We start from the raw sequence: 17,545 nt of genomic DNA on the forward strand, positions 1-17,545 counted from the left end.
TGAATGAATGTGCTGTAAATGTTTATATTTATATTATACATGAAAATATTTGTAATTTGTTTTTAACTAAGTATGTTTATTAAATTTCCCCAAAACTCTACCATAGGGACCTCTCCACAACAGTGATGGAAATCTCGCCAACAGGTAAAACGTTACTTGGAGTAACTTTACGATTGTAAATTCTGCTCTGTCAGGCTCTACTCACTCATTTGAGGGGGTGGAGCTATGTAACTCTACCCCTAGGTGTAAATCTCCTTTTGGAAATGGTGCCTAGCAAAATAAAGTGGAGAGTTACACCTAAGTACAGTAGTAAATATATGAGTGTGTATATATGCCTTTATGAATTGGACCCAATATCTTAACTATACAAGACAACCTTAGAATATCTCTAGTAATGGAAAACTTCTGGACATCTTAAGAAAGCAAAGTATGTGGTAGCCTTTCCATTATACCATCTACTTGATATCTCCTTGAACCAGATCATAGTCTAAGTTTTCATTGTAATATAGGCAACCCTCTACTAAAAAAACTTTACTGGATCCGAAATGTCTATCTAATTCTCAAGGTACCTACTCCTGCAAAGCTGAGAACTGCGAGCTGCTTGAGCAGGCTCAGACTGTCGTTAGACGCAAGAAAAGCACTAAATCAATTTTTGTGATCGTAGTCAAGGTGGATCTTGGTTGGCAGTGGTGCCACCAGCGTTGTGTTTTTGTAAATATCAGAATACGTTTTTCTTTATATATTTATTTGTGTACTTAGTTATTGATTCATTTATGTATCAGATCAGCAAGTAACATTTCAAAACACATCTGTAAGGTCTGTTAGTCATCAGGCACATAGGAGAACTAATTGAGAGTATGGATTTGCATAAATCTTTGAGAGTATAACCGAAAATGTAAATTAGCTGTTGTTTGGAACACTAACTTCAAACAGGCATTTGAAATACTGTACAGCAGAGTTTATATAATCAGAAAACAACAAAAATCTCATCATATTTACATTGGAAGGCACATGCATTGTAAACCATTCCCAACTTTTTTCCCACTAAATCCTGTTGTTTTCCCAACATTTTGGAGATTCTAAAGATACCCAGAATTTCTGGATTATTTTGAGGAAACTGAAGAAGTAGTCAAAATATATCAACATTTTCTTTTTTTATTGAAAATACATGAAAAAGTTCTGTGCAAGAAAGCAGTTTTTTATCCTTAAAACTGAATTTAATTAAAAGGATTGCTGTGCCGAAATCAAAATCATTTCAGCTTTCAGAAACAGGTAGGGTTGTAAAAGAATTTTACTACAGTGTTTGCATTGTTCTAACTGGCAGTTTATTTCCCCTATTTTTTCCAGTTTCAACCTACTTAGAGTTTGTGGAATAAGCAGGTGTGAAACCCATGGATGAACCCGAAAATCTATACATTTCTATAAACCAAACAAAATCGGCAAGGGATCCTTTGTGTACATTGCTTATGGTTCCCCAAAAGAAAATAGTCTTTAAAATAATAACTGAAAATAAATAGGATAAAATAGCAATTGGTGCAGCTTTCATATCTCTATTTTGTTTGGCCCGATGGCCAATTTACAAAAGTAACTTACTGAGACCTTTCTGGTCTAAGAGATAGATAGAGTTTGCAGGTTATTTAAAAAAAACACAATACCCAGAGCCAGCAAACGACCTTTGAATGATTGTTCATTGTGTACTGACCATTTAGCAATTCATATGGTAAAATGTAATGAATGAAAAATTGGTATGAAGGAACCATATGCATTATTGAAACGTGCCCAAGATACTTAGACAAAGAATAGTGGGTATTTGTACACCTCCCAGTTTGTGGTTATTCATAGTATAATGAGATTCAGAGGGCATTTTGGAGGCCACAAATGGAGATAAATCCAATTGGTAATAACACAATCTCTATTATTCTGTGTTCCCACCCCTCTCCTGATAGAGACAATACCCCACTTGTGTGACTGGGTCTATCACCCACAACACAAATGACCCCAAAAAGCGATATGGAAACATTGACTTTCAGGCATGAAAAACAACTTTTTAGTGACGTGGGTAGTATTGAATGTGGGACGGGCTGTGCCACCACCCAAGGAAAACTAGAAAAAAATTAAGACATTTATGAGAACTAGACACCCAGGGGAGTCCAGAGTGGTATGAGTTGCATGGACCCCACTATATGTTCTTACCCACAATGCCCTGCAAAACCCAAAGTTTGACTAAAATCACATATTTTCCTCACATTTCTGTAAGGGAAAATTCTGGAATCTGCAGTGGATCCACAGAATTCAACTGTTGGTCATAGGCATGCATCTTGGAGACGTCCTTGAAAGTGCAACCAAAGGAGTTATGACTAAACTGACTAAGAGATTATTGTATTCAAATCCTAAATCATTGTTTACCCTTTGAATTGAAGAAAAAAATGTACTCTTATAATATCACCTGTTATGTTACAGTGCTATCTTAAATGAACACAGCTCAAGGGTAACACAATCTGTAACTATCCAACAAAGTTTTGTAAATATTGGGACAGCATACTACTACTTACTAAAATGCTAGACAAATCAATTTTCCTTCTGTGCTGTTTTACCCAAATTTGTTACCGTGCAAGAAAGAGGTAAGACAAAACATAGTAAGATTTTCCAAGCCAGCACAGCAATAACCTGGAGACCTCAACATTGTGTAAGAAGGCAGACATCCTTCTCTACTACATTACCCACAGTTAACACCTCAACAGAAAAGTAAACTCATAGATTAAACTTAGCATGCAATTCACTTAATATTGCTTAAGCTAATCAGAGCCAAACAGTGCCATACTTTGTCAGAAGAGTCCTGGACCCACAAGACAGTTCCAAAAGCAAGACCCAAGGATATCAGCTCGAGCATAATAATAATAATCATGATATGACAATAGCATCAGCGAAGCAACGGTACTTGCTTGCACACTGCTGTTCCGAGTGCTTAATTTGTGCCGGTGCTTTCCGGTGCTTAGCACCGGCACTTATTTGATAGGGCCGGGTCTACATAATACGGCAATGTGAATGTCAGTCAGTAATGTAAATAAAATAAAATTACCTCAGACTCGGCGCGTGGCGCGCCTCACATATGTAATTAATAATGTAATCCATATTACTGACTCCAGCGACCATCGGTCCGACTCAATTTACTTATTTCAATGATGCAGATGACGCATTTCAAATTTGCTTTAGGCGCCGCAGCGCCGTGGCGGATGGTGTTGCTGTCAATGGGTGAGCCGTGGGCACAGGACACTGATTGGGCAGGGGGCTGGATTTAGTTATATGGGGGTAGGGCTGTGCTGTGCGGCAGGCAGCGTGTGCGTGTATTTTTTGGGGTATGCCACGCCCCGGCACACGTGCACGCACACGCACGTCCTTGCCATCACTAACTAGCAGTTCACAGGCAGTTGGTTAGCCCGCCGTGGAGTGCAGACAGCAGCAGTCCTGGCCGCCTATTGAATAAAAGGCAGGTAGACAGGCAGGCGGGCTGGCCAGGGCCCGGCCGACCACCACCACCACCAGTAATCGTAAGTAGCAACGCTGCTTCTTTTTTATTTTGGACTGGAGCGTGGTGGGTGGCGTTTCACTGTCTGCGACTGCGATTGAAAGTCAAGGGTGTGGTAGGCGTACCTCAATACAAAAAGGAGCTTGAGAGGGTATGTGCCTCCTTGGTGGTGCGTACGTGAGGGGCCCACTCACTTTTCACCTTTTACCTCTTTTGTGAGTACTTGTGACTTCTAGTGGTGAAGATGTTGGTTAATGGAGGGTTGTTGATGATTTGAATTTTTGAAAATTGAGGGTAATGGGACCACAATTCTCTGGATATAATACCAGCAGCAGAAGGCATATTAGTAGTCTCTGGTAACTGTGTGGATTCTCAGTACTAGTAAAAATTAGATCCCTCGTGAGTGCCTAGTCTTATGTGGTAGGCGTACGCCAGCTCCCGCTCCCGCTCTGTGATGAAGTCGGGCTCTCCGGGTAAACTTTAAAGGCCCTGTAGGTATATTGTTTGCTTTTTGTTGGGCAGGAGTTACTATGAAATGTACACGTAGTTAGGCCGGACCAGACCTCGCTGTATTCCTGGTTGAAAAGGTATGTACAGACATGCCAACCCTCCCTATTCAGGCGGGAGACTACCGATTTCAAGGCTAGTCTCCCGCCTCCCGATTCCTGCAAGCAAAAACCCGATTCCTTGGGGTTTCTGCAGACAGGGCTTGGTATTGTGTAACGTGCTAATTCTTACAGCAATAGTCAGAGTGGCGGTGAAGGGGCTCAAGAAGGGGTTCAAAACCAACAAAGCCCCATTAACAAGCGAATGGTCTTTTAAAGACCTGTGAAGTACTCGGGGGCGGCTGTGTGTGTGCGCCACTCGGGTGGGGGTGGGGTGGTATATGCACTGCCAGCAACCTGCCAGGCCAGTGAGTGAGGAACACTTACATCACCCTCTCTCTGCCTGCCATTGCGCTCCATGCTTCTGAAAGGCAAGAAAAAAACGTGCATTTGCGTTTCAAATGTCCGATCCTGCAGCAGCACACTTCCAAAGCCCACACATGACAGTAACCCGATTCAAGGCCCCATTCTCCCGATTTAAAAAAAAAAAATCTCCCACTTTGCTCTTCTGAAATGTTGGCATGTATGTATGTATAGAATGTGTGCCTGCTACAGGTAGCCTTTTCCGACTTCAGTCCTACTTGGCGCAATGCTGACACAGTAGTGTGCAGTAATATGCAATGCTCACTGGGGAAAGTAATATCCCTTGCTATACTTACAGGCCCTGTGTACTCCAGTGCTCAAGTAGGCCAGAAAGTGAGTACATGAGAACATTTCTGTTCCTAATTTTGGGGTAGAAGTGCAATTCAATAAAATGACATAAATTGACACTTTAAAGTCCATACATGTCAATACCACTCCTATAGGTGACGTGGGTGTAGGGGTGGAGACCTGCTGACACCCTCAGGCTCTACCTATAGTCATGTGGCTCAAGGTAGCCAATGCATATTAGACCAGAGATTAAGTGCCGCCTGCTCCTATATGTATGAAGGACTGACCAGAGAATGCAAGTGCATGAGCTGGTACCATTTGTGAATTAGGGCCTGCCTCCAAAAAAACACACGTGCACAGGCAGATGAAGTGCTAGGATTTTCTTTTTATTTAGCCATGGTGCACCTCATCGGAATGCTGTACAGCATGGGTAAAATATATTGGCAAAGACAAGAGATCCCAAAGGCAAGACCCACAGGCTTTGCCAATGCTGGTTGTTTATTCTTTGTTAACTCAAGTCATTGTGTGCATGAACACCTTTCTGTGTGCTGGTGTGTGTACATGGATGCCTATATGCCCTCTGGTCTGTGTTCAGGATGCCTCCAAATCTCCTGGCTGCATGCATGAATATTGTGTGTCTGTTTACCTTTGTGCATGGACACCTACGTTTTTAGTGGTCTGTGTGGATAAGTGCCTGTTGGTTTGGGTACATTGGTATGTGCTATGTATCGGTTTTCATTCTGTCCATAAATCATTCTACTTAACTGTCCCGATCAGTTCATCCATGTATGAGGGTAAATGTGTTTACTGTGACTGTGTTTGTATGTGTGTTGCGTGAGATTATGAGTGTCTGTGCTTTTTGTGTCAATTGTTGTATAGTTATAAAATGTCATAGTAAATAAACAATTACATAAAACACGTTTATTCTTTTATGTGATCTGTTCGTAAAGGTGTGCATATATGTTCTGTACCCCTGTTTACATGTACATTGTACATAGGCTATACAAAAGCCAGCCTTATCGATTTGGTCAATGCTTTTTCATTTTGAACTATACGCAACAGATTGCATTTTTTAAGTGGCACCGCCGTACTTTTCTTTGATCGAATTTCACTTCTTGTCAGATGTATTCCTGGGAAAGCCAGCGGCTCCGCCTGATGGATTCTTGGGTGAAAGTTCAGCAAAGCTTTTATCTCTGAGTTCTGTGTGAGCAAAGCCCTGTACCGAGCACCACAACACGCTAAATCAATTACCATCCAAGAAACGTAAAGCCAGTTGTCTTTCAGACCCTGCTCTCATGAATTCATTCCGTGCGGGCCCTATTCTCCAAGGGGTTCAAGTATTTCTGCAACAGGTTCTGCTTATCCGAAGGGGGTCCTGAGCACAATTGTTTGACCAATCGACACCAAAAGTGCTTCTGATTGGAACTCTGGAGCAGGCCGTCAGAATGTTAAACCTCTCCTTATTCTGCAGAAAAAACGCCCCTACGTTATATATATTTTCTAAGGTGTATGTTACAAAAGGGAAAACGCCGCGTTTGGATGATTTCCTCAGTAGTTTTTTTTCTTTCTGTCACTTTTTTCTTAATTTTTATTTACCTTGAAATTAAAATCCCAGCAATGCCTGTAAAATATTGCCCACAAGAGTACAACACCTGTGTTAAAAAAGTCAAAATACATAAAAATAGTCTGAATTGTATCACTTTTAGGACTGAGATTGTATGTAGTTGTGCTGGTACTATCACTGGCAGCGCTGGCAGGGGTAATGGGTGGTGTAGGCTGTCGTGATCTTCCGAAAAGGGCCCTGTCACTTATTTTTATTTACAAATTAAGCACTGGGGTGGAGCAACTAGAGTAAGTGGGTGGAGCCACTGGTGGAAGTAGGTGGAGCGGAGAGAAGTGGATGTGGCCTCCTAAAAAAAATTCAGCACCTGCACTTCAAATTTTACAAATTAAGCACTGGCTGTTCCAATGCTGCTACCAGAAATGAACAAGACTGCAGTGGAACATCGAGGATTGATGTGTAACAAAGTTCAATGCCAACAATGACAAAGAATCATCCGGGAATGAAAAAATAAAAAGCTGAATGGCTTGCTAAAAACGTTCTAAAAATAAATGTGGTGTGGTCGCTATGAAGCCAAGTGCCACACCTATCTTTGGTGTTATGAAACTTTTCTTAGAATTATATCATAGGTACTACCTGATCTGCACTGAAGTTATCAGAGCCCACCATGTGGTATATCGTAATCTATTACCTGAATTCTAGGGCTAACCTTGACAGAGCCCTGTTCGGGATGCTGTTCTGAAGTTGGGAAGTGTAGCTGTGTACCTTCATGGAGTAGTAGGGATGTAGGAGGAAAGAGGCAGAAGAGTAAGCAGTGAGCTAAGGGCGTGCCTAAAAGTTGTGATTTTTTTAAGAGAGCAGATTACAATGTCTGTGTGGGAGAGAGAGCATGCACAGAGAGTTGTCTAGAAAGATTAAGAAGGTTGTATGCCAGGCATCTGGGGAGGCTGAAGGGAAGTGATGAGTTAGGCAGTACTACTTGGGAAGTAGACAGATTTAGCATGGTCACGTGCAGTGGAAAGTCTGGTGAGAGTTTGTTTATATGAGTAAAGGTTTTCTGTAGCCTTGTTCTTATGCCATTTACGGAGGAGTGTGCTCACCAGTGTTTGGGAAAACAGATATGTGGTGTGATCCATGGTTGAGGTCTTGATGATATTGGAGAGAATGTCTTCAAAGGGTAGTGATAGTCAAAAGTGTGCAGAATGGTTTTTGAATTTGGAAAATGATACATTCTTTAGTAATTACGTGAGGTTGTTGTGTATTTGGCCCAGAAATGCAGGGAGAGAGGCAGTAAAGTGTTTTCCTTTAGACAAGAAGGGGGTAGTAATGGGGGAAGGAAGATTCAAAGAAGATGGTGACTAGTAATTCAGTGATTGCGTGATCAGAGGGAAATGGGTTAATGGTGAGCAGGGCGTGTCACAGCTCGCTAGGGATCAATATTTTAAAAAAAAAAATCTTTTTATTAAACATTAAGAAAAAAAAGGAAAACAAGTTTCAGATCATCGTCAGTTACATTGTAGCAGTACAGGATTAACATTATCACAGGCATCCCAGAACATGATGAATGTCTTTGGCACATGCTAGCTGGAATTATCGGTACAATCTATAAATATAGGAACCTACTAGAGCACCCCCTGTGACACTGTCCACGGACCTCGATGTTCCGCCCACGCCCCCCCATATCTTTTTGGCTATATATCTTTCTTCCAGGCTTCCAGTATGGGGTCGTCGCCGCCCCCCATACCTGGGTGATGTTTCTCTTGATGTTTCTCTTGGCCACCCCCCCTGCTAAGGCCAGGCAAGTCTTGGCCCATTGTGGCCATGTAGTCTCCTGTTACTCCCAGGATATGCCCCCTCGGGTCTAGTGGGACACTCTCTCCCACCACCTCTGTCATCATGCGGGTAATACCATCCCAGTATCCTTGAATTTTGGGGCAGGACCACAAAATATGAAAAAAGTACCCGGACTCTCCACATTCCTGAACACACTCATCTGTCGTACAGCTACCCATGCGTACGTGGACCATGCGAGAGGCATACTATCTATGGAAAAGGCGAAGCTGGACAAGCCTAAAGCGTGCCTGAATGGCGATTTCTCAAGGGCTCTGTAAGGCCCCGGCCCAGTCATCGTCCTCGAGTAGACCCACGTCCGATTCCCATTCCTCTCGCAGAGGGCCCACGCATTCTGGGGAGTTATTCACAAGCTTCTTATAAGTGAGAGATATTGCTTTATCAATCATGGGATCTAGGAGAAGGCGGTCCTCCAGTGGCGAATACTCCGGTAACGGAGTGCCCTCCTTCAGGGGACAGTGAAGAGCATGTCGTAGCTGTCGGCATCCGAGGAATTCTCTCCCTCCCATTTGGAACTCCTCCCTCAAGGTGGCGAAATCTATCATCTTGCCTCTCTTCCAAACATCCCCCAATAGATCAACCCCATTGCCGGAATCCCTTTAGTCATTTCAGTTCACTCAAACGGTCTCCGTCCCATAGAGGGGTCTGCTCCGTGAGCTTGGCCTCCCACCCTGTCATTTTATTCGCCTTATGCCATACATCGATAACTGTACGGGTGTACACTGGGAGGAGTGGATTGCCTCTTCGTTTATTATACAGCTCCATCCGATTGTTAACACTGTTCACTGCTATCTGGTCCACTTTGTATGCCGGTTCCTCAAGTGGGGAGAAGACCCATCCGTTAAGATTGACAAGCTGGGAGGCCCTGTAATATAATCTAATGTTAGGAACAGCCAGGCCCCTATCATACACTCCTTTCTGGAGTTTCTTGAGCGCAATCCTGGGGCTGCCACCCGAACCCCCCCACAGTAACGTATGGTGTTCGGATTCGTCAGAGCGGAAAAATGCCTTCGGTATTCGAAATGGTGTGTTTTGAACCACATACAGTAGGCGGGGGAGAGCCATCATTTTAAAGAGAACTGCTCTGCTCGCCAGGTAAACAGGTAGCCATCTCCAGTGGGCAGCATTGTCTCGAAGACGATCTAGTTGTGCCTGTATTTTTAATCGCATGAACTCATGCTCCGAGTGTGTTGCCCATATGCCCAAATCTTTAAATGTCTCCTTCCTCACTAGCTCTGAGCATACTGATGTTAGGGGAGGGAGCTCCCCCACCAACGAGAACACTGGATATTTGTCCCAATTAACGCAATATCCAGAGTATGTTCCGAACGATTGTATGATATGAATAAGCCGTTGGAACATTTAGCGCGGCCTGTGGGCGTACAGCAGAATATCGTCAGCGTATAAGGATATTTGCTCTTCCCAGCCTCCAGCAAGATCAATTCCTCTGACCAGTGGATCCCCCCCGAATCCAGACCGCTAATGGTTTCAATGCTAACGCAAACAGCCTCGGAGACAACGGGCAGCCCTGCCTCATGCCCCGATGGAGCCTAAAGGCTCGGGATATATTCCCATTGACCCAAACTCACGCCATTGGGGCGGTGTATAATAGGCAAATCCACTGCCGTAGCTTCGGACCCATCCCAATTTTATCCAGGACAGTGAACAAGTATGTCCATTCGATGCTGTAGAACACCATCTTGGCATCGAGTGATAGGAGGGCGGCAGGCACATCCCGATTGCCTTGGGTCATCTGTATGACGCCTTATAGACGTCGCAAATTAAACCTGGTACTCCTATGCGGCATAAAGCCGGATTGATCTGGGTGAATGAGGGACTGGACAACCAAGCTCAAACGGGTTGCAACTACCTTGGCCAATACTTTGGTTTCAAACTTCAAGAGGGAGATAGGTCTGTATGAACCACACAGGTCATGTGATTTACCTTTCTTCAAGATGACAACAATAGTCGCCATCCTCAGATCCTCTGGGAGTCGACCCTCGTCCCTTGCACCGAGAAATATATTGAGCATGTGTGGAGCTAATTTGGTCGCCGCACACTTGTACATCTCTGTGGGTAGTCCGTTTGGGCCTGCCACTTTCCTGGACTGCAAATCATGTAAGGCATTTTGTACTTCCTCTTCGGTAAAGTCCGAGTCAAGCACCACTCTATCCTCCTTCTCAAGCGTTGGCAGAGCCATATCTTTCAGTAACTCGTAGGACTCTATCTCCCCCCAGCGTGTTCTCAGAATACTCAGCAAAGACCTCTGCTAATTCTGTGCCCGTGCCAGCCCATGAGCCGTCCTCAGTCCTAATTTCGGAAACCCAATTACGACTCCTGTCCTTCTTTTTGAGCCAGGCAATTAATTTGTTAGCCTTGTCTCCCAGATCATAGATCTTCCTCTGTGTAGCTAGTGCGTGCTTGCGAGCAACATATTTTTGCTCTAGATCTTTAAGCTCTTTTTGCTTGAGCTTAAGTATATGTTTGTGCCCGGTATCCCCCTTTGGCTCAGAGGCCATTGCCAGCTCAAGATCCAGAATCTCTCATTCCAAAGCTTCACACAGCACATTTTTCCTTATGCTTGGTGCCACTGGTTGCCTGCACAAAATCCATGGCCACCACCTTATACGCCTCCCAGAGGATACAATCAGAACGTACTGAGCCCACATTTTCAGAAATGTACTGGTCGGTGTGCTCTACAAACAGGTCCCGAATTTCCTGGTCTTTAAACAGAAAGGGGTCTAACCTCGGCGGAAGAGACCAATCCCGCCTAGGCCCGTATGGCTGAACCTCTACCGGTGAATGGTCCGATATCCCTTGTGCCTTATGGCACCCCCCCCAAAAAAGTTCCACCGATACTGTGTGCGTGAAAACATAGTCAAGACGTGATCCGCTGCCGTGGGCTGCGGAGATATGCGTGAAGTGTCTCAGGGTAGGATTGTCACACCTCCAGATATCCGTCAGTCCTAGAGCCCTCGTGAATGCCTGCAGATGTCGGGGTTCCCAGGTCCCGGGGAAATTTCTATCCCTGTCCATGTCAGGGTACATTGTGTCATTCATGTCCCCCCCAGAATCAGGGTCCCCTGCGGTATATCGAGTAGGAGCTTATTAAGGTCAGGGAGTGTAGTCTCGTGAAGGCGTGGGGGAATATAGACCGAGCAAACATTGACCCCTTGACCCTCCATTGTCCCAGACAGGGCGACGAACCGATTAAAGTGGTCAGACCAGGTGCGGTGCACAACAAAAGGCACCAGGTTTTTAGTGAGTATGGCTGTGCCCCCAGAGAATGTGGTGAAACCACCATGCGCCCGAAGTGTGTACCAAAATCGATTAAGTGCCAAATAGTTTGTGCCCTGAAGGTGCGTCTCATGTAAGAGCACTATGTCTGGGGAATGCCTTTGAAGGTATTGTAGAACCATAGTACGTTTTATCTTGTCCCCCAGACTGTTCACATTCCAAGAGAGAATTGTCAGTTTACCAGCTATGTGTGCTGCCATTTGGGAACCATAGGCGTCTCTTCACCCCTCCAACCCCACCCGCTAGAGTGCCCCCACCTCCCTCGGATATCATGTAAAATGTGGGGTAGCAGATCACGGCCCGCCGATGGCGGAGCAATGTGTCCGAAGCATAAACAATCGAACAAACAGCGAAAAGTCCCTTAACAAAAACCCACCTCCCTGCCACCCTGCTTTGTAGGCCTGAAACTACCCACATCCCCAATAGCAGAGCGCCTGTCGCCCCAAAGAACAAGAAAGTGTTATAGGGCTGCCTGGCAACAACACCCAGAAGTGCCCACCCCCAGGCCCGCAAGTTCGCCCGAGAACAGCTAGGACAGCTGGTGCATATACAGCCCAGGCCCTATCAGCCGAGACCAGGGCGTCAGTGTATTTGAAGACATACAGCAGCCTCCCCCCAGGACAGTAAAGGAGAGATCCATACCTGGAGTCCAGTACCACCCATATGGTGGAGCACGGAAATGAGTTCAGTCCTTCATTTTCCTTCGCTCATAGGACTCCCGGACCGGGTGCAACTGGATCTGGACGCCGACCTTGTTCCTTCTGTGCGTCGGTCCGGAGATTCAAGACTGCGGTAGCGACTTCCACGCCAGTTTGTCTCCTACCTCTGTCGGTGAGCCAGGGGAGGACCCCCATCCAGCCATTGTTGGACCTCTGCAGGCGATGTAAAGAACCAGAATTTTTGTCGCCCTCTATGACCTTGAGCTTCACAGGGAAAAACATCATATATTTGACCCCCTTGTCTCGGAGGGCCTGTTTGACCCCATCGAATGTGCGCCTCTCCTGTTGCACTTTTTGGGTAAAGTCCGGGAAGAACCGAACTGTTGCGTTCTCGTATGCGAGGTCACCTCGCACTCTGACAGTCTGTAGGATTGCATCACGGACTCAGAAATTCAATATGCGCAGAATAATTGTCCGTGGGGGGCACCCAGTTTTGGGATCGGAGCTCTGTGCGCCCTTTCCACAGAAAACAGGGGACAACCTCTCAGGTTTGAGGTGATTTACGATAAGGTCCCACCACACGAATGTTGTTGCAGCGAGCCCTCCCTTCCTGATCCTCCAGCTGCAAAGCCATCATTTTGTGTTGGTGTGTCAATTTCTGCACGCGTTCCTCTAGCTTGCGCACTACAGATTGGAGCTCCGCTATACTCTCCTCGGTCACCATGAACCTCTCAGAGGTTTTCCGCATGTTAGCCCTCATGAGGTTCATTTCTATTGTGACCTTATTGATTTTAGTTTCCAAATCCGTGCCCACTGATTGGATCACCGCCATAATTGACCTAAGGGAGGGTTCATCTCCGGCCAGCTTATCTACATGCGCCCCCTCCTCGGAGTGTTGGTGTCGTGGGACAGTATATTTGTCCAGTTTGTTAGCTTGTGTCGCGGCCGGGCCCCTTTCGGTTTCGTCATAGCGGCTTTCGCTCTGGATGGAGACAGAGAGGCACAGCCCCGTCCCCCACGTGTCACCACTCCGGCACGGCACTATTTCCCGGGAGTCCCAGGCCCACAGGCTGAGGGTGGTGACACTCTCCCTTCGTAGGGTGCCCCGCAAGCTGCCTGCAGCTCTCTCAAGTTGAAGGGCGGGGTGTGCGCACTGACGGGGTCCAGCCACGCCAGCATATCACTTTGGCTGGCAGCCACTTCTGCTCGGTCCTCCCAAGATCCACAGTACTCCCAGCAATGGGTACCGCGGCTATTCCATGCTGAGGCCGCAGGTGTCTGAAAGGAAGGTGGAAGTTCAGTCTGTGGTTTATGTACACTGGTCCCTGGTTGTGGAGAGCTTTGAAGGTGTGGATCAACATCTTGAAATGGGGGGCCAGTGGAGTTTCTTGAGGTGGGGGTGATAAGGGTCCAATTCGGCAGGTCTAGGATGAGTATAGGATGAGTCGGGCTACTGAGTTCTGTATGATTTGCAGTCTCTTGATGAGGTGGCAAGTGCTTCCTACGTAAAGTGTGTTGCCGTTGTCCAGTCGGCTGGTGACCAGGGCTTGTGTGACGGTGCGTCTGGTGTCAATGTGGAGCCACTTGAAAATCTTGCAGAGCATGCGAAGGGTGTTGAAGCAGGCGGATGAGACTGCGTTGATCTGACTTTCATGGTGAGCTTACAGTCCGGAATGATGCCAAAGTTGCCGGCGTGGTCGGTCGGAGTGAGTATGGTCCTAGTTTGGAGGGCCACCAGGCGTCGTTTCATGGTGAAGTGTTGTTCCCGAAGATCAGCACTTCAGTCTCGTCTGTGTTGAGCTGTAGGCAGTTGTCTCTTATCCAGTCAGCGGCGCTCGCCATGCACCTGCGGACGTTTGTCAGTTTGGCAAAGGGGTCTTCCAATAGTGAGAGAATGTGCTGAGTGTCATCAGCGTAGGATATGATTATGATATTCAGTCCATACAATCTGACGACGTTGGCCAAGGGAGTCATGTAGGTGTTGAACAGGGTAAGGCCGAGGTATGAACCTTGAGGGATGCTGCAGATGGTGTTCTTGGGTTCCAAGATGAAGGGAGGAAGGCGGATTCTCTGGATTCTACCGGTGAGGAAGGGGGTGACCCACTTGAGGGCAACTCCTTGGATTTCCAATGTTGTGAAACCTTTTGAACAGAGTGTGGTGTGATATTATGTCGAACAATTTGTTGTGCTTCCTCCTTATACCTCACCCTGTTACTCCCTTACCTATTGACTACCTAGTTGACATTCCTTAAGTCCTTTATTTTTACTGCTCATGTCTCTCCATTGGCTACCTTGATTCTCCATGTTCTTTTGCTTTACATAGAATTACCATTGACACCTAGATAATGGTGAGGCTCAATTGGGGACCTTAATGCCTTTTCTGCTCTAGCTGTGACAAAAAGCTGAAATAATGATGGATTTTTAAAGATGCTCCAAGAGCTGAAACTCTTCCTTAATTATATGAAAGGATAGTTGAGTACGGATCTGAGTCCAACATCTTCAAGGCTTTGGCACCAAGAGGCTTCCACTGCTTTTCACATTCGACTGATATCAATTCTAGAGTCTGAGGGCTTGCTTAGTGCCCACAAGTCATCAGCATGGGGATATTCTGAGATTCTGTGCTCAAGTGTAACCAAGCTAGTGAACAGCTCCCTTAGCTCAGGGTAATTTTTCTTTAGATCCAACGAATCTTAATAACGCTCATTTAGCTCAATGTTGAGGAGGTTCATTAATCCAGTCGAATTTCTGGACTGCTATCAATTCTGAATGTGGCATTTGGACTAATCTGGCCACAGTGTGGCCATCATTTGTTTCATTTATCTTATTGTATTTTTATTTATTTTATTTCAGATCTTTTATATAGCAGGACTAAACTTAGATGGAATTACAGAGAACATTGTCATTGCAGCTGAATTCCTTGGGATGATTTCTGGAAATGATTAAATCTAGCAGTGTTCGCAAAAACAATTTCACTGGAAAACAACAACCTTTGAAAATTCAGTACATTATTGCAGTGTGTCACCTTCGCAAAAACCTTTTTTATGAGTCAATTCACCTCCAAGATCTACCTTTTTTGCAGTGTTTTCTAGCAGCTATATTTTTTAATACTTTGCCAACTACCTGAAATTGAAGAGGTTGATGAAGATGACCAGTGCCACAAATTCTGCATCCTCTTGATATACATCTTTTTTTTGTAAAATAAGTTTTGAAGAGGGAAGCTAGGTCAGTTTAGATCCATCCCAGCCCTTACATACCGTAGTCCGCGCCAATATCACCCACTTTTTCAATATTTTTCCTCGTGACACTGATTGATAAATTAGATTTTGGTTCTCTCACAGAAAACATTTCTTGATGGTAAACACAACTCCAGTTGCTTTATTTATGTTACTAGTAGTAATAGGAAGCAAGTACTAATGATAGTGTTGAGAGGTCAACACCTGCATATAACTGGATACCAAAGATCTGTATTTCATGGTGCTTACTGCAAAGGGTGCATTTCCAAGCTATACATTATTTACAGATGTAATGCATTAACTCATATTGCATCGTTCCTAATTTGTTAAAAAATAAATAAGTGCAGGGTCACACTTCCGGTCTGATTGAACGCTGGGGCTGCCGAATACCAAGGCAACCTAGTGTGAATTCCACCTCATGCCCTGCTCTTCCACCACTCTTCACTTTATTTCTCCTTGTCTCACGATTGTGTTTTTTTTTGTCTTCTCTGTTTTCTCCCCTCGTTTTTGGTTTTTCCTATGTTTTGCTTCTTCCTTAGCTGTCCCTTTTCTACTTTTTCTCTCTTGCCCTGCGTGAAGGTCGAGTGTTGAAAAATAAGTCTCTGTACCCAAACATGAGCGCTGGTGGCCACCACCTGCTCAAATGAAGCATTGCTCATGAACTGTATAAGTTCAGGGAGGCGGGTGTACTTTTACCTATTTTCTACCAAGCAAATGTACTCAGGAATTTGTGTTTTATAATCAATATTTATTTTCATTTATGGTTTTAGTAATGCAATGGACAGATTCCCCAAACCACAGGAACAATCAATGGGCGGGTGCTTCTGGTAAAGGAAGGCAGGAGGAGAGGGTAACAATAGGCAACATACCTAGGCAGACTCAGGACCAAGAGCTTTGCAGAGAAGGTGGGTCATCAGTTGTTTGTGGAATTTCCGGAAGTCTATTTCTCACTGAAGGCAAAAGGCAATTGCTTTCAGAGGGAGAAGCCTTTAACAATTTGGGGCATATTTATGAGAGCTTTGCATCATGCTTCCACCACGCAACGTGGTATATGTGTGATGCAAACCTCTACGCCAGATTTATGAAGCCACACAAAGCCACTTAGCGTCTCTTTGAATGGCTTAAAAAATCTGGAGTAAGGCAACGCAGCGCAAATCACTGCAATGCCTTACTGTGTACAAGGGAGGCGTTCCATGGGCATTGCGGTGGGTGTGATTTTTGACGCATTCCCAAGACTTCTAAACCTGGGAATGTGCCAAAATGTTATGCCTCCCCAGGAGCATGGTGCAAGGAGGCCTGAGTTGGTGCTAGGCTGCCAAAACAGCACCACCGCAGGGGCAAAGGTCAGAAATACGCTCTATTGGATAAATATGGCGCATTCTTGCCCTTTCCCCAGAAAAGTCATAAATATGGCCCTTTGTATCTAGGCTGTTGTTGCGGCAAATAGTGCTTGTGGGGGTTACCTTAGATATCTAGCTGGATGTTAAGGTAGAAATATGGTGGAAAGATACACATGAGCTTTCTTGTGTAAGGTATAATGGACTAGTCATAGAGCTTTATAATCGGCACTTTGTACAACTGGAAGCAAGTGCACTTTAGTGATATAAGAGCAGGTGAGATGTGATCCTATCGTTTTAAGCAGCATAGATCTAGCTGCATTGTGGTTTCCTCGCCATACCCAAACAGGAAGTGTGGCGTGATGTAGGGTTTTCCCTGTAGATGGGACCAGGAAGGAGGTTTGTCATGCAGATTCCAAACCCATGTTTGGCAGAAATATGTTTAAGTTGTCTCTGTGGGTGCACTGCATTGGGGATGTGAGTCTTCTGACCTTTCTCCTAAGCCACTCCCGAGGTGGAAGCGGAAACTGTCACTTGGCTTTTCACTGGAACCAATACAGCGTGAGCTTTTTGCTATCTTTCCTATGTGTTGGTTGGCCTTTGTGCTGGTAATTGAGGTGCAGCAAGGTCTGCTGACACCCCTTGTGTAGTTGTTCTTGGACTCAGTATTGTGCTATTAAACTAGTAGAGTGACCTCATATTTTCCTTCAGTATGGAATTTGCTGCCTTGTCTCACTCAGTTAGGGTATTTAAATCCCACCTGGTTTCCAAATAGTGTTCTGCCTGGCCCTGTTTCCAGGATACAGTGTGTGTCCCTGCACCCAT

The 17,545-nt window shown here is 45.2% G+C and overlaps 1 protein-coding gene across 7 annotated transcripts in view; it reads left to right on the plus strand.

Moving 5' to 3' along the window:
• The window catches only part of LOC146863857 (uncharacterized), a 285,832-nt gene that overhangs the window by 245,915 nt on the left and 22,372 nt on the right, over nucleotides 1-17,545 (plus strand). For 6 of the 7 annotated variants that reach the window (XM_085640683.1, XM_085640684.1, XM_085640687.1 and 3 more), the window contains one exon: nucleotides 107-144. The exons of the other annotated variant lie outside the window; for it this stretch is intronic. In XM_085640683.1, coding sequence (XP_085496809.1) covers nucleotides 107-144 — 38 coding nt within the window. The remainder of the gene's footprint in view (nucleotides 1-106; nucleotides 145-17,545) is intronic. 7 annotated transcript variants of the gene reach the window in all.

This window comes from Triturus cristatus, chromosome 2_1 (genome assembly GCF_964204655.1).
Source record: "Triturus cristatus chromosome 2_1, aTriCri1.1, whole genome shotgun sequence".
Classification (NCBI taxonomy): Eukaryota; Metazoa; Chordata; class Amphibia; order Caudata; family Salamandridae; genus Triturus; species Triturus cristatus.